At 32.8% G+C, this 24,311-nt stretch overlaps 1 protein-coding gene across 1 annotated transcript; it reads right to left on the bottom strand.

Moving 5' to 3' along the window:
* Nucleotides 1-234: 234 nt before the first annotated feature.
* Nucleotides 235-23,232, bottom strand: LOC116106562 (E3 ubiquitin-protein ligase RNF14). The gene is made up of 7 exons (XM_031392936.1): nt 22,667-23,232; nt 21,484-21,558; nt 20,887-21,403; nt 20,080-20,465; nt 1,175-1,401; nt 923-1,070; nt 235-771 (listed from the first exon to the last, which is right to left on the bottom strand). The coding sequence occupies exons 1-7, from the start codon at nt 23,171-23,173 to the stop codon at nt 643-645; spliced, it is 1,989 nt and encodes a 662-aa protein (XP_031248796.1). The 5' UTR covers nt 23,174-23,232; the 3' UTR covers nt 235-642.
* Between the last annotated feature and the right edge of the window lie 1,079 nt (nt 23,233-24,311).

The raw sequence follows: 24,311 nt of genomic DNA, 5'->3' as shown, positions 1-24,311 counted from the left end.
AAAACGGATTGTCCTCCGGTCTAACTTTTAAAATAACGTAAAAAATTAAACTTATCATGTTCACTTTTTCATTCATTTAGACTCATCATATTCATTTTTCACTGTTTTGAACCATCAGTATTACCGACTCCTCCGACAAGACGATGACTAAACCAGTTCATTCAATGAGCTAATCGTTATCGGTAAAACTAAAACTTGTGCAAAGATCATTTGGAAGCATAATCCATCGATAAGTTACTGTAATGTTTCAGACATTTCACCTTTTTATTCCTTTTTATACGCAAACAATAAATAAATGAAATCTGTCAAAAATGGGCACCCTGTACATTTACATTTAACTACAATAGCCAGCACCGGTGGAAGAAATGTCGCCATAATGAAACAAATATACATCCTTAAAAAAGTAAGCTCCAGGCACCAAAACAAGTACTCTACAACATCAGAGAAGCCATCACCCCAGAGAGATATTTAGCCAACGAATGAACGTGCATCAAAGATCAATCAACTGAAAATCTTGCATTTGGACCAGTTCAACTTGTATAACATCTATAAGAACCTCTATTAAACTTCGATTTCATCAAGATGTACCAAACCAAAAGCTGTTTATGGTTACTACCAAATGTTTGATTCACCCCTTCTCAATTATCCCACAGTGTGTTGCTTGCAACCCTTTGGTCCATAATGCAGAGAGCTGCGCCTCACGATCTTTCTACACAAGTAACAGTAGTGCATTTGGCATGCCCAGCAGAAGATATGATTGTTATTGCCAACCTGTTTATAAAAAAAAATTTGTTAGTTGAGACAACACAAAGTATCTTAAATAACACTTCGGGACTTAGAGAATATGTATGATTCCATTTTTTTCAGAATCTAGTGTTTGCATATACCTAAACTTCATCATTACCGATCCAACTTCACTCACCTTTGCATTGTGTTGACCACAATTAGGGCATAAGTGACCATGATCAGCAAACATTTCGGCTTGAATCTGAGCCACAACCTGTCGGGCATTCATCCGCTCCTCCCAGTTATTAATCGCCTCCTGTGGGAAGAGGTCGCATGTCCCATCACTTCATCAAGAGAAAGATAATTAGGCCCATATCCAGTGATCAAAACACATACATTCAAATAAAAGGAAAAAAACCACCAACTTGTGCAGTAATAAATCACAAACCTAAAATGATCATATCCATCAATTGCTTTGTTACAGCGATAGCAAAAGTACTGCCCACAGTTATGACATACCATCTTATTACAGCCTTCAGTCCTTGAGATTGCCATCTTACAAGATGGACATTGCTTAGCATCACGAAGTATTTCCTTGACACTAAGCATCTCATTGATCATTTCCCTCTCCCTTTGTTTTTGTGATTCCTGTAGCTGTGATGAATTTTGGCGCTCCTGCAAGAAAGGTTTGAGGACATAACTTATGAGCAACAAGATAAATTTTCTACAGTATATAGCATGAGAAGTTTCTGAAGTACCACTGAAAAAGCTGAAATTCAATGGAAAAACTAAATTCTTTAGGGGATCAAACTAAACAAAAAATAAAGCTAGAAAGAGTGAATTGGAAGGACATCAACAATGGAAACCCCAGATTACAACATGGATGATCCCAAACACCATGAAACACCACAAAGTATAATGAAAAAATTTTGGGATACCAAACTCATAGCAGCTTCGAGGTTCTAACACTGTTAACAATCCAGAAAATGTAATGATAAATCGGTCAAACACAAATTAATTTACTCCCTCATCAAAAGGCGTTGGCCTTTTTTTTTTTTTTTTTTAATTACCGGGGTATCCAGCCAGCTTACGTGTACCTCGACTAGTCCCTCAACCCCAAACAAGGCTTCCGAAACAGGGTAAGGCCTACAGTCTGTGCTAATATTGTTGGCCATGACTAGGGCTTGCCCTGTTTTGAAAGCCTTGTTTGGGGTTAGGGACAAGTTAAGGTGCGCGTAAGCTGGCCTACAACCCCGATAACCAAAAAAAAAAAAAAAAAAAAAAAAAGGGCAACAACAATAACATCACTTAGATTTCTTTGATTAATCTTATGATTCTAACATATGAATAATGCGAAAAGCTTTTAAACTGGATACATTCATTAGAGGGATGCTCCTTCCTCTGCTGTTCATCTTCTACATATGGTATTAAGGTCTCGCAATTATTTTATTTTATTAATTCATCTAGCTCTTAATTTCTTCTATTTTTTCTTGGCTTTGGCTGTGTCTTAGACTGGTTTCTTTCAAGGTACGCTGATTAAATACACTTGGCTAAGTGTATTCTTTATTTCTTTCATAAAATCTCCTTGTTCCCAGTTTTATATATATTATTATATATATATACACACACTAGCGAAAAACTTACATACAGATGTATAGCAATGAAATCTGATTTAATAAAAATAAAAAAAAGAGATTAAAGAATACTCTCAGCCTCCATGAAATTGCAATAGAAGTACTCGAAGAAAATCTAACTACCAAACTGAAGTTCAAGCCTGACAGCTATTGGCAGCATTAAACGATAATGCAACAAATAAGTGCACCTTTGTTAGCTTAAGTGATGTTGGGGGTCGAGTATTACAGAATACCAAAGCCAAACTGACCAAGTGGTCTTGTATTGAAACACCCATGCTTGCAATGAGAGGGAGTTTTTCTAGTAGTGGTTGTGTTCAATCGACATGCCTTGCACATGAGGGGCAATATTAGTACTTAAATCTATGGTCAGATCCTTAATATTATCTTGAGCATTTCAGCTAAGCAGTTCACTGAAAAAATTAAAGAACTCTGGCCAATCTACAAGTAGGGTATTATTAGCTGGACATAAATCCTCCCCACAACCCACATTATAACTGACAGTTAAATCTCTGGAAACAGAGAAGATCCAAGGATTATAGCCTAGATATTTATCCAACACGCTTGCCCCAGAGATGCTTGGGTTGTAATGCTATTAAGTATGCATTAATGAAAATCAAAACATAATGTAGAATCAATGGGAAAAGGCGGATACCTGGGCATAAGAGAGATAAGGTTTAATGATTGTGCATGGTTTTCCATATGGCTAAGCATGAGCAATCAAGCTTAGATCAAATGATGCACTGCTGCTCTCTATCAGATAATAACGACTCTCTACTTCAAAAGAGAATTACATAGCAAATAACAATTATGATGTAATGAATGCCCAGAAAATCATTTAGCTCTGGAAATTAGTAATTTTGAAGTCTTGCATCTGAAAAATAGCATGACTTTTTTTTTTTTTTTTTTTTTGGTGTTGGGGGTGGTGGGAAGGGGGAGGTTTAGATTCTACATCCTTCTGGAATTGTCATGACATTTGTGGATCCCCTTCCTCATGCGCTGATAACTATTTTTACCACTTGACTGTCAAACAAGCAAAAAACATGCCAAACTAAAGAATGCCTAAGATACACCAATAATCTTTACCTGCAAAATGCGAAGCTTCAATTCAGGTCATACATGTAGCACCTACATGGCGTCGTTCCCTACAAAGTGCAAAAGCTGTAGAAACACTGGAGCATTGTGCAGTTGTTCTTCATCTTCAATGCAAGGTGTTTCACATCTTGGACAATATGCACACATCAGACATTGACTCAAGTGGTTTTTTGTAACATTAAGGATTCCCAGCGCTCATACTCCTCATCACCAAGCAATCGCTTCAACAACTGGGAGGAACCATACCTCCACATTTTGTTTCGGGACATTGGAGCTTGCCATGCTGCGTTCAGAGACATGTATAGTCAGAATAAGTCTTCAGGCATTTCCCAAAAGAAATGCTTACACGGCAGTCTGACAAAGTCGGTACCTGTAAAATAGAGAACTATTTTATTAACTGCAAAGAGTTTATTAATGGTGCATAGATATCATATTACACAAGAACAATTATATACAAACAATTTGGCTTACATGTAGATGATAAAAAGATGTTATGACTAATAGAATCAAACACTCAAAGTTTACAGAACCATCTTTAAATAATTCAAGAAATTTTTGAAAGGAGTAGAATACATTCAGAAAATGCTCAGACTTATCACTCAACTTCTGATGCTACAAACTACAGAGGTTGAATCTTTTGTTTCTTATCTTAGTTTGAAAGGAAGAATGTTTTTTCAAAACAAAATTATACAGAAATTCAAAGCCCTAACAAGAACCCAAGAATGCAAACAGAAAGCAAGTTTGCCATTAATAGTCTTCAATATAGTTACCTGCATACTCACTGAAACAGATGCAGCATTCATGAATGTTTTTGAGAAAGCTCTCTGGCATCTCTCATCATTTAAGTCCTAATTGAAGGACATCAACTCCGGTGATACACTCCTTGAAATTGCCCGCCTATCTCCAGCATGCATGACACCATAAGGACCGCATAATCTCATTATCAAACCCAACATATGAAAGAAAGAATTTTGTGCCAATCTGTCCACTGATATATAATTTCTTGTCCAGGTTGATCCCTCCATATTGAGTCCAGCATGGAGCAAAGATTCGAAATCTTAGCAGAGTCCAACCACTGAACTGAAATGGTAAAGCATGGAGGGAGATGGCTTGGGTATGATTTAGGTATAAACAAGTTAAACATGGGAGGAAGATACTGGACTTTAAAAGAGTAGGAAAAGTCATCTACACTTTCAGTTTTCGCGTGAAGATGACTAGATGAATTTAGCTTTGCAGTTACAGTTAGTTCACCAAGGGCTTCAATACTTATATCAATCTACAAAAGGAAAACATGTAAGACAATTTACTTCCTTATAAGATGCAAAAATTTTAGTGTTATTGGATAACAGAACTACCTGAAAAGATCGTAGGCCTCTTTTTCTATCAGGATGAAGACATTTTCTCCATAATAGACTCCATCGCAAGCAACTGAAACAAGTTAAGGATGAGAAGAAGACAGAAATTAAGAGTAGCATACTTTCCTGCCTTAGATAAAAAGCTACACCATCGGAACAAGAGTAAAAAAAGTGGTAGAGGACTTTATTTCGAAATCCAATGATAATTGTATAATCATTCCTCCAGAATGAATTGTCTCAGATGAAGAATTATTGAAAAGTTTTTGTTTGGTCATTAAATCACAGAATTCATTTTCGATTAGTTAGTGTTTGCATAGTGATTAATAGAGAGTCCAATGTAATCTTCTTTTTGTCCCTTGTGGATGATCATTTTAAGATGTTTCTTTTCTGCTACTGGAGAGTCAATCTTGGCTTTTCCTGAATAAGGAGTTCATAATATATACATATAGTTGAATTAGTTGGCTCCAGATGGGGAATAAAAGAGAAAACGTGTAACAACAAGAGTACATTCAAATAAAATGAAATTTGCATAATGATAATATACTTATGATTCAATTTATTCCCAAAAAAAAATAAAAATAATAAAAAATGTAAAGAATGGAATTATAACATTTCAGACAATTCTGTTTTAAGTTTTGTCAAATTCCTGTTTTCAAAATGTTTTAGATACTTAACACTAAATATATTGTCAAATATTCATGTTCAGATGTATCCAGTTTGAAAACAAACAAACTAAACACCTATTTTTCAACATCAGAAAATAAATAACTATCAGACTGCACATTTACATCAATTCAATTTTCAATCCAATTCAATCCATTCACCTTTTCGACAAAACAACAAGCAAGCTTCCTAAAACCATAGGATACATCTCTTTACTTCCCATCACTTCTCTCACTACTTCCTTTTCAATTTATTCTCTTATAACATTAACCACTAAACTAAGCTACAATTTCATATAAGCTTAACAATTTACCTTCTAAACCACTTTCATATTCTTAAAATCATTTAAAAGTTTACAACAGCTACATGCATCATCAAAAGACAATTAACTACAAGTTTTAACAATAAACACAATCCAATTCAATATCCTTATAATTACCTTCGTCCTCCTGCAGTTGATCGTGATCCTCAGCTGCTCATCATCCAATTCTGGCTCTTCCCAACTTAAACTCAGCTCATTCAATATACTTTCCCACGTCAACAGCTTCATTCTTCGACATCCTATCGCCTTCGTACTTTCTTCTTTTCTTCTCTATCTGTTTTAACTTCCTCGCCAATATTCAAAGCATCCACTTCGTTTACCAACGAATTCTCTTCATTACTCACGAACCCAGTTCACTTTTCGAGTTTCGAGCTCGGATTTCTTAACAAATCGGCGTTTGACCACGTGGGCACGCCGGTTGCGCGATACCCATTTGGGATTCCCGGTTTTTCGGGGTTTGTGCAGTTTGTCTGAAGTTTGGTCCTCATAGGTTAATGGGAGACTCGAGATCGCGTTCTTCTTGTAGGGGAGTGGTGGATCGTTGAGGGTTTGAGAGTCCAGTGTCGTCGTTTTGGAGAGAATTTTTGTGTCTTCTTCCTCTTCTGGTTCCTCTCATGGCTGGCGCTAACTGCGAGGACGGTTGAATCTGTTTATGGGTTTTCAAATTGAACCAAATCAATGGGTCGCGTATTATTTAGATTCTCTTGTATGATATAAGAAAATCTATTGTTTTTTAAATCTAGAATTTAGAATATGAAAAAGAAATATTAATTAAAAGATTTACGCTAAGGATAAAAAACGTTTGTTTTAATTTTTTTTCACTACCCTCCTATTATTCTATCCAATTGATCCAATGAAATAATTATTTTCTATTCAACTCAAAATATTTAACAATTATTTTTTTAATAAAGTTTATAAATTAACAAAAAGACCTCACCTCATCCCAAATCATTGTTACAGACCAACAGCCGCTGTCGCTGCTACCACCATCGGACGCCGATGCCGTGACAATGTACAACCAACTGAATCTAACCGTTTGTGCACCGATCTATCCAGTTCTAACTAGATCTACCATAATCTGGTTAAATAGTCAGATTTACGATCAAAGACTGGTCATTGATAGTCATATTTAGACGCCATAACCAAACACGGCCAGATCTTGGTCGTAGATTTTGCTGTTTCCAGTCAGATGGTGGATTTGGTTGAAAATGCCAAATAATTTATGACAGGCCAAATCTATCCTATTGTCGTCATTCTGACGACTCCAATACCCGTTCGGCGATGGTGGCCGGCTGTCGACAATAATGGGTGTGGGGATGCTTTTAAATTTATAAACTTTTATTATAGGGGGTGTTTATTAAATTACAAATATAAGGGTTAAAAATTCTCTATATATTTTCTAAAACAAATTCTCGTAACCATATTCTATTCCATTAAATAGTATTCTATTATAAATATTATTAAAAAAAACAAACGCAAGGTATATGGTAAAATATCTTAGGTCTATATCCATACTTGCACTCTTGTCAAAAAAAAAAAAAAAATTGGTTTTTAGTATTAAATTTTGATAACACTATACAGTAAAAGTTTTATAATTTAAGAATAACACTGCACTTTCAACGATATCATGTCCAAATTAATGTGTAATTGATATGTCCTTTTATGTACTTGATTATAAAATAAGAGATGATGTAGTAAATTATAGATCAACACCACATAAAATGACACATCATTTAAGAATTTATTTAAAAAATATAATATTACTCATAATAAATAACATATTTATCGGAACATATGTGTTGAATATATTTACAATACGTGAAATATTAAATCATTTGCGCTTTTATATGTTGTAAGGATGATCTAACTCCACCATGTATAGGAGTTAGGGGTGGAAAAAAATCGATTAACCGAACCAGTTTGACTTTTTTTTAATGAACTGAAAACCAATTCTTCACAAATTGAATCGAAACCGAACTGAATTTATGCATGACTGGTTTTAACCAAACTGCTTAATCGGTTTTAACCGGTTTTAAAAAAAAAAATTAATTTTAACTCTTTCCTTTTTCAAAATGAGATTCAATAGGATAAAGGAGCGTGATGTTAGGAAAAGAGAATCCACATGAAAAGGAATCAAATTCTATATCCAATATGTAAAGTAATCAAACTTTGAATCAAACAAGGAGGAGAGAATAAAGTTTTTTGTGAATTGACCGAATTCCGGCAGTTGCTTCAAGTTCATTTTTCAAATTTCAATGAAAGAACTGGGCCGAGAGAGAGAAAACTAGGCTCCATTTATTTCACTCTTCCGAATATTATTCGGTTTTCTGATAATTTAACAGTAAAATGACTTATTTTCACATATTATTCATTCTCTAAACCCTCTTAAATTTGTTAATTTAACTAAACACTTCCAATTTTTTTAGAAATTATAAAAACACCCCACCACCCTCCGACGGTGATGGCCGGTTTCCGTATTTAATGGGTGGGTTAGAAGTATTTTTGTTAACTTTTAATATTTTATTATAATGGTGTTTAGTAAATAAATAAATATAAAGAGTATTTTATTAATTTTCAAATCCTATGTAATCCACTAATTTAACTTTTTTCAAATATATTATAAAATTTTCATATAATAAGCCGGACCCTAAATTTTCGCAGAAAAAATAAGTATAAGAGAGAAGCAAATTCAAGACTTCAAGTTGACCTGAACAAGGAAAAGACAAAATAGTAGGTATAATTTTGGAATGAGAACTGCTCCTCCACCCATAAGCAATCATTCTGAAACTCAGGAACAGCCCAACATTCTACGGTTCTACCCAACATTCTGTTCGCAGCAATACTTCATAGGAGCCTCAATCTTTTGACAATCATTCTACCTAACATTCTAAAAGAATTTGACAATTCACAAATTGAGCAACAACTTCAACTGAAACAATTTTACCCTAAAAACAGAAATTGACCAAGAAAATGAAAGTAAATTAGAACCCAGAAATTGAAATTAACCAAGAAATAAATTAAGCCAACAAAAACACAGGCGGAAGCCAAAGACTACAGATTGAACAAGATTTCGAAGATAAGTAAATAAGAGAGGATGAGGATTGAAGAACTAAATAGCGTCACGGACTCTGAAGACCGGCGTGCAGTGGTGACTAGTTGTGCATGTGGTGAAAGAGTGGGGTTGTTAGTGAATATCGAAGATGATTCTAGTCATGGTATTGGTGATAAGAAACAAAGGTTAGGTAAATTAGTTGACTTAGATAGAAAATACAAAATAGAGTTAGGGTTATCTTTAAAAAAATCGGTTTATAAAACCGGTTTTGTAAGCCCCCCCAAATCGATAACTGAACCGAAAATTTGGTTTAGATATTTGCCAAACCGAACGTTTTAAAGAAAACTGATTTTTCGGTCTGGTTTTTTGGTTCAATTCGGTTTGCAGGGTTTTTTTTTCCACCTGTAATTCGGTTCCAACTCCAAGGAAGAATGAGTAAAGATCCGAGGAGGTGGAGAAGTAATTATAAAATTATTAAAAACGATTTTTGTATAAAAATAATGAATGATATAATAATTAACATCATAGTATTCTACATTTAGTTACAAAAGGAGTAATTTTATAATTCTAAATTATTAAGGTAAATCAATACCTCCAAATTAGCCATAGTCCAATATTGGGCTCGGTTCACGTCACTTGAATTGCAGTTGGGCTTTCAAAACGATCCAACTAGAGACGAAAGAGTTATTACGACAAGTATTTATTTTTTTTCTATAAATTATTTAACTTATTTTACCTCACATACAACTTATATCTTAGCCTTTATCCCCTTTTTTGCCAATTTTTTTTTTCAGTTAAATATAAAACAATGAAAACATGTGAATCCATGTTTCTCATTTTGCATAATTAAGTATTTTCATAATTTTTTTGTGTTATCACATCTATTTTTTCATTGAAATTCACGGTAGATAAATTTTTAACCTGAGTTAGACTTTTTTGGCGTAAAAATAGGCTATTTCAAAATAAATTATCTAAACCCCAAGGATTGACCTGACGGTTAAATAGGTTTGTTTCATTTCTTGAATTTTTGAGTTCAAACTCTGAGGATACCTAATACAATGTTTATCTGGTCTTTTGGTTTGTAGGGTATTCAATGGACTCCAAGAATTAGTTAAAGTGCACGTAAACTGCTCAGACACCCCGATACAAAAATAAATAAAATATATGATAATTTGATTGATTTATCACAAGCTTTTGGAAAATTAATTAGCATTCATATGAATATTACCGGCTACCAAATTCATGATTTATAATAATAATATTGACTTCTTGCACAACTTATTATATCTAAATTACGAAAATATTTTCATAATACAATTGAGGGAAGCGTTTTCTCAAAGTCAATTACTAATATTATATTTATTCAATTATGGTACCAATTTCTTTATTATATATATAATAACAAAATCATCATAACATTTTAATTACATATATATATATTTTAAATATTTAAAATATTTTAGTTTGGTCTCCTCCATCAATTCAATTCCAACTCCATTATTGAACTGTGTGATCTTTGGCAATATTGAAGGCATGACCCTATGCAAGTGGTAAAAGCAGGGAGTGTGATCGTGTGCCCACAGTTTTGTACGGTCTAATAATACGTTAGGTTCAGCCTTCTTGTCAGACAAGTTGGCTGGCCCTGCGCTGGTGAACCGCAGGCGGCCGACAGCCCTAGCGAAACCCCTGTTACACCAAACTTCAGGTTGTTCTGTGTAAGGAATGTGCAGTTCATGAGACTCCATAATGGAGCGTGATTTGTTATGTGTTAGGACCTGGGATTGTACGTAGTCACTGACCGATCAATACATATTAGAATGCCCTACAATTTAACATTTTTTTTTTTTTTTTTTGTTTTAGGGTGATCGGAATGTCCCGATAAGTTTATTTGAATATTAACTGATCCCTATAATCTATTGAATACCCTATAAATCTAATGACTTAAGTAAGTTAAAAATGTGATACATGATCACTTAATGAGACTCGAAAACTTTTTAATTGTGTCTTAATATTTTTAATATTAATTAAGGTACGCGCAAGAGGTTCTTTACCACAAGCTTACAATTTAACATGGTTCGATAGGATTTATTTTACAATCTACAAAGAGAAATCTACTAAAAACGTGGGTTCAGTTTGATCTAGATGTTTATTTAAAAAAAAAAAAAAACAAATTATACAAAAATCTTATGAAAATGTGTTCAAGAAAATGAGTTGAATTTTTTTTTTTTTTTCTAAACAGTTTATAGATACAATCCTAAAACTAATATAAAATTAGAACGGTTAAAAGTCATTTTTTGTGGTTATTCTACTATTTTTAATCGAAAACAGTTTTTTCAACATTATATCATACACTTTCAAATATTAAAAATATTAAGATATAACTAAAAAGTTTGAATCATATCTTAATTTATGAAAACTATTTTTGGCTCATAAATCAAACAAATTACTCGTTATAACTTTAACACGTCATTTTTTTTCTCTTACTTAAAAATTGGCTTCACTCATTTATTTATTTATTTATAGATAATACATGAATTAAGTTTTCTATTAATATAAAGAGTTAAAAAAATGTTTAATGTAGTTACAAAAGTCTTTCTCAATTTTTTAAAATAACAAAAATCTCTCTCTTGCTAGTGAGTTATTAGAACTTATATTATTATAAATTAATAAGTATTTATCAAATTGCTAATATAGTAGAACCTCTCTACAATGATATTCTATATAGGAATAACATCCATGTAGTCATAAAAAAATCTGGTCTCAATTTGGACCAGTTATAAAAAAAAAAAAAAATTCATATTGTAATAAATTATAATTTTTCTAGGTCCTGTTTTAAGAAACTTACATCTACATAGTAATAATTATATGTATATTGCAAAAAATATATCTTATGTTACATACTTACATTAACGGTTCAAAATTAAGTAAAATACTTATTTAAAGTTGTTTGAGATAATGATTTATGTTTTTTGAGTTATTACCACATCTTTTATCTTACAGGTACATAATAAATCGCCAGCATGAACACCTTCTTATTGAAGCCAAAATATTTAGCTTCTTACCATGAAACTCCTTCCTCTTCTTGTGTAATTCCAGTAATAATTTTTTCTTCAGTTAAAGCATACATGACTTGTTGCTCATTTGGATGATTGAGGAAAACATTAATATTCATTTGATTAGTATGGTAAAGTTGTCGAATCTAACTACTAAATTTTATAATAACTCTTTGATATCTATTTCCATGCTATCATAATATTACTATAACAATGAATTGAAATTTTAATATTATTAAAACATGAATTATAAAATAAGAAATCAAAACAATCATTCTTGTAACTACAGTTCCATTAAATTATAACTTTCTCATAATAATAAATTTAATTGGTTCCAATATTATGACTATATAAAAAAGTTTAATTGTATAATGAAATAAAAATAATCAAAGGCAATAATTTATCAGAAAGCAAAATAATAGCTTAAGTAATAAGTAATCCCATTCATGGTCACTAGCATTAATATAGTTATTGTTATTTTAAGTAACATGTCATTATAAGATTACATCACCTACCATTATACATTCAAATCCATCACAATTGATCGAACATATGAATCTAGAAGCATACATAGAAATTGATGTCATAATATTTGAATATAAACCCATTCCCATTATCTTATCTCAAATAATAATTATACCATAAGTCACTATGACGTCGGCCTCTTTTTCTATCAAGGATGAAGACATTTCTCCATAGACTCATCGCAAGCAACTGAAAAACAAGTTAAGGATGAGAAGAAGACAGAAATTAAGAGTAGCATACTTTTCCTGCCTTAGATAAAATAGCTAACAAACACAAGGAACAAGAGTAAAAAAAAGTGGTAGAGGACTTTATTTCGAAATCCAATGAAATTGTATGAATCATTCCTCCAGAATGAATTGTCTCAGATGAAGAATTATTGAAAAGTTTTTGTGGTCATTAAATCACAGAATTCATTTTCGATTAGTTAGTGTATTGCATAGGATGATAATAGAGAGTCCAATGTAATTCTTCTTTTGTCCCTGGATGATCATTTTAAGATGTTTCTTTTCTGCTACGGAAGAAGTCAATCTTGGCTTTTTCCTGAATTAAGGAGTTCATAATATATACATATAGTTGAATTAGTTGGCTCCAGATGGGGAATAAAAGAGAAAACGTGTAACATACCATAGAGTACTATCAAATAAAATGAATTTGCATAATGATAATTATACTTATGATCAATTTATTCCCAAAAAAATAAAAAAAAAAAAAAAAATGTAAAGAATGGAATTATAACATTTGCAGACAATTCTGTTTTAAGTTTTGTCAAATCCTGTTTTCAAAATGTTTTATGATACTAACACTAATATATTTATGTCAAAATATTCATGTTCAGAGTATCCAGTTTGTAAAACAAACAAACTAAACACCTATTTTTCAACATCAGAAAAAATAATAACTATCAGACTTGCACATTTACATCAATTCAATTTCAATCCAATTCAAATCCATTCACCTTTTCGACAAAACAAACAAGCAAGCTTCCTAAAACCATAGGATACATTCTTTACTCTTCCATCACTTCTCTTCACTACTTCCTTTTCACATTTATTTCTTATAACATTAACCACTAAACTAAAGCTACAATTTCATATAAGCTTAACAATTTACCTTCTAAACCAGCTTTCATATTCTTAAAATACATTTAAAAGGTTTTACAACAGCTACATGCATCATCAAAAGACAATTAAACTACAAGTTTTAAACAATAAACACAATCCAAATTCAATATCCTTATAATTACCTCGTCCTCCTTGCAGTTGATCGTTGATCCTCAGCTGCTCATCATCCAATTCTGGCTCTTCCACACTTAAAACAGTCATTCAATATACTTTCCAGTCAACAGCCATTCTTCGACATCCTATCGCCTTCGTTACTTCTCTTTTCTTCTCTATCTGTTTTAACTTCTCGCCAATATTCAAAGCATCCACTTCGTTTACCAACGAATTCTCTTCATTACTCAGCGAACCCAGTTCACTTTTCGAAGTTTCGAGCTCGGATTTCTTAACAAATCGGCGTTTGACCACGTGGGCACGCCGGTTGCGCGATACCCATTTGGGATTTCCCCGGTTTTTCGGGGATTTTTGTGCAGTTTGTTCTGAAGTTTGGTCCTCATAGGTTAATGGAGACTCGAGATCGCGTTCTTCTTGTAGGGGAGGGTGGTGGATCGTTGAGGGGTTGAGAGTCCAAGTGTCGTCGTTTTGGAGAGAATTTTGTTGTCTTCTTCTCTTCTGGTTCCTCTCATGGCTGGCGCTAACTGCGGAGGACGGTTGAATCTGTTTAGGGTTTCAAATTGAACCAAATTCAATGGGTCGCGGATTAATTAAGATTTCTTGATGATATAAGAAATCTATTGTTTTTTAAATCTAGAATTTAGAATATGAAAAAGAAATATTAATTAAAAGATTTACGCTAAGGATAAAAATTACGTTTGTTTTAATTTTTTTTCACCCATCTATTATTATCCATTTGATCCAATGAATAATTATTTTTCTATTCAACTCAAAATATTAACAATTATTTTTTAATAAAAGTTTATAAATTAACAAAAGACCTCACTCATCCCAAATCATTGTTACAGACCAACAGCCGCTGTCGCTGCTACACCGGACGCCGATGCCGTGACAATGTACAACCAACTGAATCTAACCGTTTGTGCACCGATCTATCCAGTTCTAACTAGTCTACATAAATCTGGTTAAAAATAGTAATTTACGATCAAAGATCTGGTCATTGATAGTCATATTTAGACGCCATAACCAAACAACGGCCAGATCTTGGGTCGTAGATTTGCTGTTTCCAGTAGGTGGTGGATTTGGTTGGAAAATGCCAAATTAATTTATGACAGGCAAATCTATCCTATGTGCCATTCTGACGACTTCCAATCACCGTTCGGCGATGGTGGCCGGCTGTCGACATAATGGGTGGTGGGGATGCTTTTATAATTTATAAACTTTATTATAGGGGTGGTTTATAATTAACAAATATAAGAGGTTAAAATGAATCTATTTTTCTAAAACAAATTCTCTAACATTCTATTCCATTAAATGTATTTATATAAAAAATTTATAAAAGTAAAACAAACGCAAGGTATATGGTAAAATATCAGTTAGGTCTATGAAGATCCATACTTGCACTCTTGTCAAAAAAAAAAAAAAAATTGGTTTTTAGTAATAAATTTTGATAACACTATACAGTAAAAGTTTATAATTTAAGAATAACACTGCACTTTCTAACACATAAGTCCAAATTAATGTAATTGATATGTCCTTTTATGTGACTTGATATATAAATAAGAGATGATGTAGTAAATTATGATCAACACCACATAAAATGACAACATTTAAGAATTTATTTAAAAATAATATTACTCATATTTAAATAACATATTATCGGAATCATATGTGTTGAATATTTTTACAATACGTGAAATATTTAAATCATTTGCGCTTTTTAATGTTGTAAGGATGATCTAACTCCACCATGTATAGGAGTTAGGGGTGGAAAAAAATCGATAACCGAACCAGTTTGACTTTTTTTTAATGAACTGAAAAAACCAATCTTACAAAATTTGAATCGAAACCGAACTGAATTTATGCATGAACTGTTTTTAACCAAACGCTTAATCGGTTGGAACCGGTTTTAAAAAAAAAAAATTAATTTAACTTTTCCTTTTTCAAATTAGGTTCAATAGGATAAAGGAGCGTGATGTTAGGAAAAGAGAATCCACATGAAAAGGAATCAAATTCTATCCAATATGTAAAGTAATCAAACTTGAATCAAACAAGGAGGAGGAGAATAAAGTTTATTTGTGAATTGACCGAATTCTCGGGTTAGCTTCAAGTTCATTTTTCAAATTTCAATGAAAGAACTGGGCCAGAGGAGAGAGAAAACTAAGGCTCCATATTTCACTCTTGAATATTATTCTGGTTTTCTGATAAGTTAAACAGTAAAATTGACTTATTTTCACAATATTATTCAATTCTCTAAACCCTCTTAAATTTGTTAATTTAACTAAACACTTCCAATTTTTTTAGAAATTATAAAAACACCCCGACCACCTCGACGGTGATGGCCGGTTGTCCGTATTTAATGGGTGGGTTAGAAGGATTTTGTTAATTTTAATATTTTATTATAATGGGGTTTAGTAAATAAATAAATATAAGAGTATTTTTATATTTTAAATCCTATGTAATATCCAATAATTAACTTTTCAAAAAATTATTATAAAATTTATCATAATAATAAGCCGGACCTAAATTTTCGCAGAAAAAAATAAGTATAGAGAGAAGCAAATTCAAGACTTCAAGTTGACCTGAACAGAGGAAAAGACAAAATAGTAGGTATAATTTTGGAATGAGAACTGCTCCTCACCCAATAAGCAATCATTCGAAAACTCAGGAACAGCCAACATTCTACGGTTCTACACCAACATTCTGTTCGCAGCATAACTTCATGGAGCCTCAATCTTTTGACATCATTTACCTAACATTCTAAAGAATTTGACAATTCACCAATTGAGCAACAACTTCAACTGAAACAATTTTACCCTAAAAACAGAAATTGACCAAGAAAATGAAAGTAAATTAGAACCCAGAAATTGAATTAACCAAGAAATAAATTAAGCCAACAAAAAACACAGGCGGAAGCCAAAGACTACGATTGAACAAGATTTCGAAGATAAAGTAAAATAGAGAGGATGAGGATTGAAGAACTAAATAGCGTCACGGAATGAAGGACCGGCGTGCAGTGGTGACTAGTTGTGCAGTGTGGTGAAAGAGTGGGGGTGTTAGTGATATCGAAGATGATTCTAGGCAGGGTATTGGTGATAAGAAACTAAAGGTTAGGTAAAATTAGTTGACTAGATAGAAAATACAAAATAGAGTTAGGGTTTCTTTAAAAAAATGGTTATAAAACCGGTTTTGTAAGCCCCCCCAAATCGATAACTGAACCGAAAATGGTTTAGATATTTGCCAAACCGAAACGGTTTTAAAGAAAAAACTGATTTTTCGGTCTGGTTTTTTGGTTCAATTCGGTTTGCAGGGTTTTTTTTTTTCCACTGTATCGAGTTCCAACTTCCAAGGAAGAATGAGTAAAGATCCGAGGAGGTGGGAGAAGTAATTATAAAAATTATTGAAAAACAGAATTATTGTATAAAATAAAATGGAATGATATATGATAATTAACATCATAGTATTCTACATTTAGTTAACAAAGGAGTAATTATAATTCTAAATTATTAAGGTAAATCAATACCTCCAAATTAGCCATAGTCCAATATTGGGCTCGGGTCACTTGCACTTGAATTGCAGTTGGGCTTTCAAAACGATCCAACTAGAGGACGAAAGAGTTATTACGACAGTTATTTATTTTTTCATATTAAATTTAACTTATTATCCCACATCAATTATATCTTAGCCTTTTCCCCTTTTTTGCCAATTTTTTTTTTCAGTTAAATAAAAAAGCAATGAAAACTGTGAATCCATGTTTCTCATTTTGCATAATTAAGGATTTTTCATAATTTTTTGTGTTATCACATCATATTTTTCATTGAATCACGGTAGGAAAATTTTTAACCTGAGTTAGACTTTTTTGGCGTAAAAATAGAGCTATTTCAAAAAAAATTTTACTAAACCCCAAGGGATTGAACTGACGGTTAAATAGGTTTGTTCATTTCTTGAATTTTGAGTTCAAACCTCGAGGATACCTAATACAATGTTATCTGGTCTTTTGGGTTTGTAGGGTATTCAATGGACTCCAAGAATAGTTAAGTGCACGTAAACTTGCTCAGACACCCCGATACAAAAATAAAAATAAATATATTGATAATTTGATTGATTTATCACAAGCTTTGGAAAATTAATTAGCATTCAGATGATATTACCGGCTACCAAATTCATGATTTAATAATAATAATATTGACTTCTGCAAAACTATTTATTATCTTAAATTACGAAAATATTTTTCATAATACAATTGAGGGAAGCGTTTCTCCAAAGTCCAATTACAATTTATTATTTATTTCATATTATGTACCAAATTCGTTATTATATATATATATATAACAAAACATCATAAACATTTTAAATTACATATATATTATTTTTAAATATTTAAAATATTTTAGTTGGTCTCTCCATCAATTCAATTCCAACTCCTTATTGAACTGTGGTGATCTTTGGCAATAATTGAAGGCATGGACCCTATGCAGTGGTAAAAAGCAGGGAGTGTGATCGTGTGCCCAACAGTTTGTACGGTCTAATAATACGTTAGGTTTCAGCTTCTTGTCAGACAAGTTGGTGGCCCGCGTGGTGAACCGCAGGCGGCCGACAGCCCTAGCGAAACCCCTGTTACACCAAACTTCAGGTTGTTCTGTGTAAGGAATGTGCAGTTCATGAGACTCCATAATGGAGCGTGATTTGTATGTGTTAGGCATGGGATTGTACGTAGTCACATGACTCGATCAATTAACATGATTAGAATGCCCAATTTAACATTTTTTTTTTTTTTTTTTTGTTTTAGGGTGGATCGGAATGTCCGATAAGTTTATTGAATATTAACTGATCCCTATAATCTATTGAATACCTATAAATCTAATGACTTAGGAAGTTAAAAATGTGATACATGATCACTTAATGAGACTCGAAAACTTTTTAATTGTGTCTTAATATTTTTAATATTAATTAAGGTACAGCGCAAGAGGTTACTTTACCACAAGCTTACAATTTAACATGGTTCGATAGGATTTATTTTACAATCTACAAGAGAAATCTACTAAAAACGTGGGTTCAGTTTGATCTAGATGTTTATTTAAAAAAAAAAAAAAACAAATTATACAAAAATCTTATGAAAATGTGTCAATAGAAATGAGTTGAATTTTTTTTTTTTTTTCTAAACAGTTATAGATACAATCCTAAAAAACTAATATAAAATTAGAAAACGGTTTAAAAGTCATTTTTGTGGTTATTCTACTATTTTAATTCGAAAACAGTTTTTTCAAAATTATATCATACACATTTCAAAATATTAAAAATATTAAGATATAACTAAAAAGTTGAATCATATCTTAATTTATGAAAACTATTTGGCTCATAAATCAAACAAATTAAAGATTAAATGAATACTCTCAGCCTCCATGAAATTGCAATAGAAGTAAACTCGAAGAAAATCTAACTACCAAACTGAAGTTCAAGCCATGACAGCTATTGGCAGCATTAAACAGATAATGCAACAAATAAGTTGCACCTTTGTTAGAGCTTAAGTGATGTTGTGGGTCAAGTATTACAGAATACCAAAGCCAAACTGACCAAGTGATCTTGTATTGAACACCCCATGCTTGCAATGAGAGGGAGTTTTTCTAGTAGTGGTTGTGTTCAATCGACGTGCCTTGCACAATAGGGGCAATATTAGTACTTAAATACTATGGTCAGATCCTTAATATTATCTTGAGCATTTCAGCTAAGCAGTCACTTGAAAAAATTAAAGAACTCTGGCCAATCTACAAGTAGGGTATTATTAGCTGGACATAAATCCTCCCCACAACCCACATTATAACTGACAGTTAAATCTCTGGAAACAGAGAAGATCCAAGGATTATATGCCTAGATATTTATCCAACACGCTTGCCCCAGAGATGCTTGGGTTGTAATGCTATTAAGTATGCATTAATGAAAAATCAAAAACATAATGTTAGAATCAATGGGAAAAGGTGGATACCTGGGCATAAGAGAAAGATAAGGTTTAAGTGATTGTGCATGCTTTTCCATATGGCTAAGCATGAGCAATCAAGCATTAGATCAAATGATGCACTGCTGGCTCTCTATCAGATAATAACGACTCTCTACTTCAAAAGAGAATTACAGTAGCAAATAACAGTTATAATATAATAGAATGCCCAGAAAATCATTTAGCTCTGGAAATTAGTAATTTTGAAGTCTTGCATCTGAAAAATATGCATGACTTTTTTTTTTTTTTTTTTGGTGTGTGGGGGGTGGTGGGAAGGGGGGAGGTTTAGATTCTACATCCTTCTGGAATTGTCATGACATTTGTGGATCCCCTTCCTCATGCGCTGATAACTATTTTTACCAACTTGACTGGTCAAACAAGCAAAAAACATGCCAAACTAAAGAATGCCTAAGATACACCAATAAAACTTTACCTGCAAAATGCGAAGCTTCAATTCAGGTGTCATACATGTAGCACCTACATGGCGTCGTTCCCTACAAAGTGTGCAAAAGCTGTAGAAACACTTGGAGCATTGTGCATGTTGTTCTTCATCTTCAATGCAAGGTGTTTCACATCTTGGACAATATGCAACATCAGACATTGACTCAAGTGTTTTTTGTAACATTAAGGATTCCCAGCGCTCATACTCCTCATCACCAAGCAATCGCTTCAACAAACTGGGAGGAACCATACCTCCACATTTTGTTTCGGGACATTGGAGCTTGCCTATGCTGCGTTCAGAGACATGTATGTCAGAATAAGTCTTCAGGCATTTCCAGCAAAAGAAATGCTTACACGGCAGTCTGACAAAGTCGGTACCTGGTAAAATAGGAGAACTGATTTTATTAACTGCAAAGAAGTTTATTAATGGTGCATAGATATCGATATTTACACAAGAACAATTATATACAAACAATTTGGCTTACATGTAGATGATAAAAAAGATAGTTAGTGACTAGTAGAATCAAACACACAGAAGTTTACAGAACCATCTTTAAATCATTCAAAGAAATTTTTGAGAGGAAGTAGAATAAATTCAGAAAATGCTCAGACTGTACCACTCAAACCTCTAATGCTACAAACTTACAGAGGTTGAATCTTTTGTTTCTTATCTTAGTTGAAAGGAAGAATGTTTTTTCAAAAACAAAATTATACAGAAATATTCAAAGCCCTAACAAGCACCCAAGGAACAGCAAAACAGAAAGCAAGTTTGCCATTAATAGTCTTCAATTATAGTTACCTGCATACTCACTGAAACAGATGCAGCATTCATGAATGTTTTTGAGAAAGCTCTCATGGCATCTCTCATCATTGTAAGTCCTAATTGAAGGAACATCAACATCCGGTGATACACTCCTTGAAATTGCCCGCCTATCTCCAGCATGCATGACACCATAAGGACCGAGCATAATCTCATTATCAAACCCAACATATGAAAGAGAAGAATTTTGTAGCCAATCTGTCCATTGATATATAATTTCTTGTCCAGGTTGATCCCTCCATATTGAGTCCAGCATGGAGCAAAGCTTGGAAATCTTAGCAGAGTCCAACCACTGAACAGAAATGGTAAAGCATGGAGGGAGATGGCTTGGGTATGATTTAGGTAATAAACAAGTTAAAACAATGGGAGGAAGATACTGGACTTTAAAAGAGTAGGAAAAGTCATCTGAACTTTCAGTTTTCGCAAGAAGATGACTAGATGAATTTAGCTTTGCAGTTACAGTTAGTTCACCAAGGGCTTCAATACGTATATCAATCTACAAAAGGAAAAACATGTAAGACAATTTACTTCCTAACAAGATGCACAAATTTTAATGTTATTGGATAACAGAATTACCTGAAAAGATCGTAAGCCTCTTTTTCTATCAAGGATGAAGACATTTTCTCCATAAATAGACTCCATTGCAAGCAACTGAAAAACGAGTTAAGGATGAGAAAAAGACAGAAATTAAGAGTAGCATACTTTTCCTGCCTTAGATACAATAGCTAACGAACATGAAGGAACAAGAATAAACAAAAGTGGTAGAGGACTTTATTTCGAAATCCAATGATAATTGTATGAATCATTCCTCCAGAATGAATTGTCTCAGATGAAGAATTATTGAAAAGTTTTTGTTTGGTCATTAAATCACAGAATTCATTTTCGATTAGTTAGTGTATTGCATAGTGATATAATAGAGAGTCCAATGTAATTCTTCTTTTTGTCCCTTGTGGATGATCATTTTAAGATGTTTCTTTTCTGCTACTGGAAGAAGTCAATCTTGGCTTTTTCCTGAATTAAGGAGTTCATAATATATACATATAGTTGAATTAGTTGGCTCCAGATGGGGAATAAAAGAGAAAACGTGTAACATACCATAGAGTACTATTCAAATAAAATGAAATTTGCATAATGATAATTATACTTATGATTCAATTTATTCCCAAAAAAAATAAAAAATAATAAAAAATGTAAAAGAATGGAATTATAACATTTGCAGACAATTCTGTTTTAAGTTTTGTCAAATTCCTGTTTTCAAAATGTTTTATGATACTTAACACTAAATATATTTATGTCAAAATATTCATGTTCAGATGTATCCAGTTTGTAAAACAAACAAACTAAACACCTATTTTTCAACATCAGAAAATAAATAACTATCAGACTTGCACATTTACATCAATTCAATTTTCAATCCAATTCAAATCCATTCACCTTTTCGACAAAACAAACAAGCAAGCTTCCTAAAACCATAGGATACATCTCTTTACTCTTCCCATCACTTCTCTTCACTACTTCCTTTTCACATTTATTCTCTTATAACATTAACCACTAAACTAAAGCTACAATTTCATATAAGCTTAACAATTTACCTTCTAAACCAGCTTTCATATTCTTAAAATACATTTAAAAGGTTTTACAACAGCTACATGCACCATCAAAAGACAACTAAACTACAAGTTTTGAACAATAAACACAATCCAAATTCAATATTCTTATAATTACCTCGTCCTCCCAAATTCAATATTCTTATAATTACCTCGTCCTCCTGCAGTTGATCGTTGATCCTCAGCTGCTCATCATCCAATTCTGGCTCTTCCACACTTAAACTCAGCTCATTCAATATACTTTCCACGTCAACAGCTTCATTCTTCGACATCCTATCGCCTTCGTTACTTCTCTTTTCTTCTCTATCTGTTTTAACTTCCTCGCCAATATTCAAAGCATCCACCTCGTTTACCAACGAATTGTCTTCATTACTCAGCGAACCCAGTTCACTTTTCGAAGTTTCGAGCTCGGATTTCTTAACAAATCGGCGTTTGACCACGTGGGCGCGCCGGTTGCGCGATACCCATTTGGGATTTTCCTGTTTTTTCGGGGATTTTTGTGCAGTTTGTTCTGAAGTTTGGTCCTTATAGGTTAATGGAGACTCGAGATTGCGTTCTTCTTGTAGGGGAGGTGGTGGATCGTTGAGGGGTCTGAGAGTCCAAGTGTCGTCGTTTTGGAGAGAATTTTGTTGTCTTCCTCTTCTTCTGGTTCCTCTCATGGCTGGCGCTAACTGTGGAGGACGGTTGAATCCGTTTATGGGTTTTCAAAATTGAACCAAATTCATTATTTGAGGGCCATGGGTCGGATCCGATGTAAAATGGGTCAGGTATTAATTTAAGATTCTCCTGTATGATTTAAGAAAATCTATTGTTTTTTAAATCTAGAATTTAGAATATGAAAAAGAAATATTAATTAAAAGATTTACGCTAAGGATAAAAATTACGTTTGTTTTAATTTTTTTTCACTATCCCATCCTATTATTCTATCCAATTTGATCCAATGAAATAATTATTTTTCTATTCAACTCAAAATATTTAACAATTATTTTTTTAATAAAAGTTTATAAATTAACAAAAAGACCCTCACTCATCCCAAATCATTGTTACAGACCAACAGCCGCTGTCGCTGCTACCACCATCGGACGCCGATGCCGTGACAATGTACAACCAACTGAATCTAACCGTTTGTGCACCGATCTATCCAGTTCTAACTAGATCTACCATAAATCTGGTTAAAAATAGTCAGATTTACGATCAAAGATCTGGTCATTGATAGTCATATTTAGACGCCATAACCAAACAACGGCCAGATCTTGGGTCGTAGATTTTGCTGTTTCCAGTCAGATGGTGGATTTGGTTGGAAAATGCCAAATTAATTTATGACAGGCCAAATCTATCCTATTGTGCGTCATTCTGACGACTTCCAATCACCGTTCGGCGATGGTGGCCGGCTGTCGACAATAATTGGGTGGTGGGGATGCTTTTATAATTTATAAACTTTTATTATAGGGGGTGTTTATTAAATTAACAAATATAAGAGGTTAAAAATGAATCTATATATTTTCTAAAACAAATTCTCGTAACCATATTCTATTCCATTAAATAGTATTCTATTATAAAATATTATTCTAAAAAGTAAAACAAACGCAAGGTATATGGTAAAATATCAGTTAGGTCTATGAAGATCCATACTTGCACTCTTGTCAAAAAAAAAAAAAAAATTGGTTTTTAGTAATTAAATTTTGATAACACTATACAGTAAAAGTTTTATAATTTAAGAATAACACTGCACTTTCTAAACGATATCATGTCCAAATTAATGTGTAATTGATATGTCCTTTTATGTGACTTTGATAT

The sequence above is a fragment of the Pistacia vera genome, unplaced genomic scaffold (assembly GCF_008641045.1).
Source record: "Pistacia vera cultivar Batoury unplaced genomic scaffold, PisVer_v2 Contig52, whole genome shotgun sequence".
Classification (NCBI taxonomy): Eukaryota; Viridiplantae; Streptophyta; class Magnoliopsida; order Sapindales; family Anacardiaceae; genus Pistacia; species Pistacia vera.
This window is presented reverse-complemented; position numbering and strand designations above follow the sequence as displayed.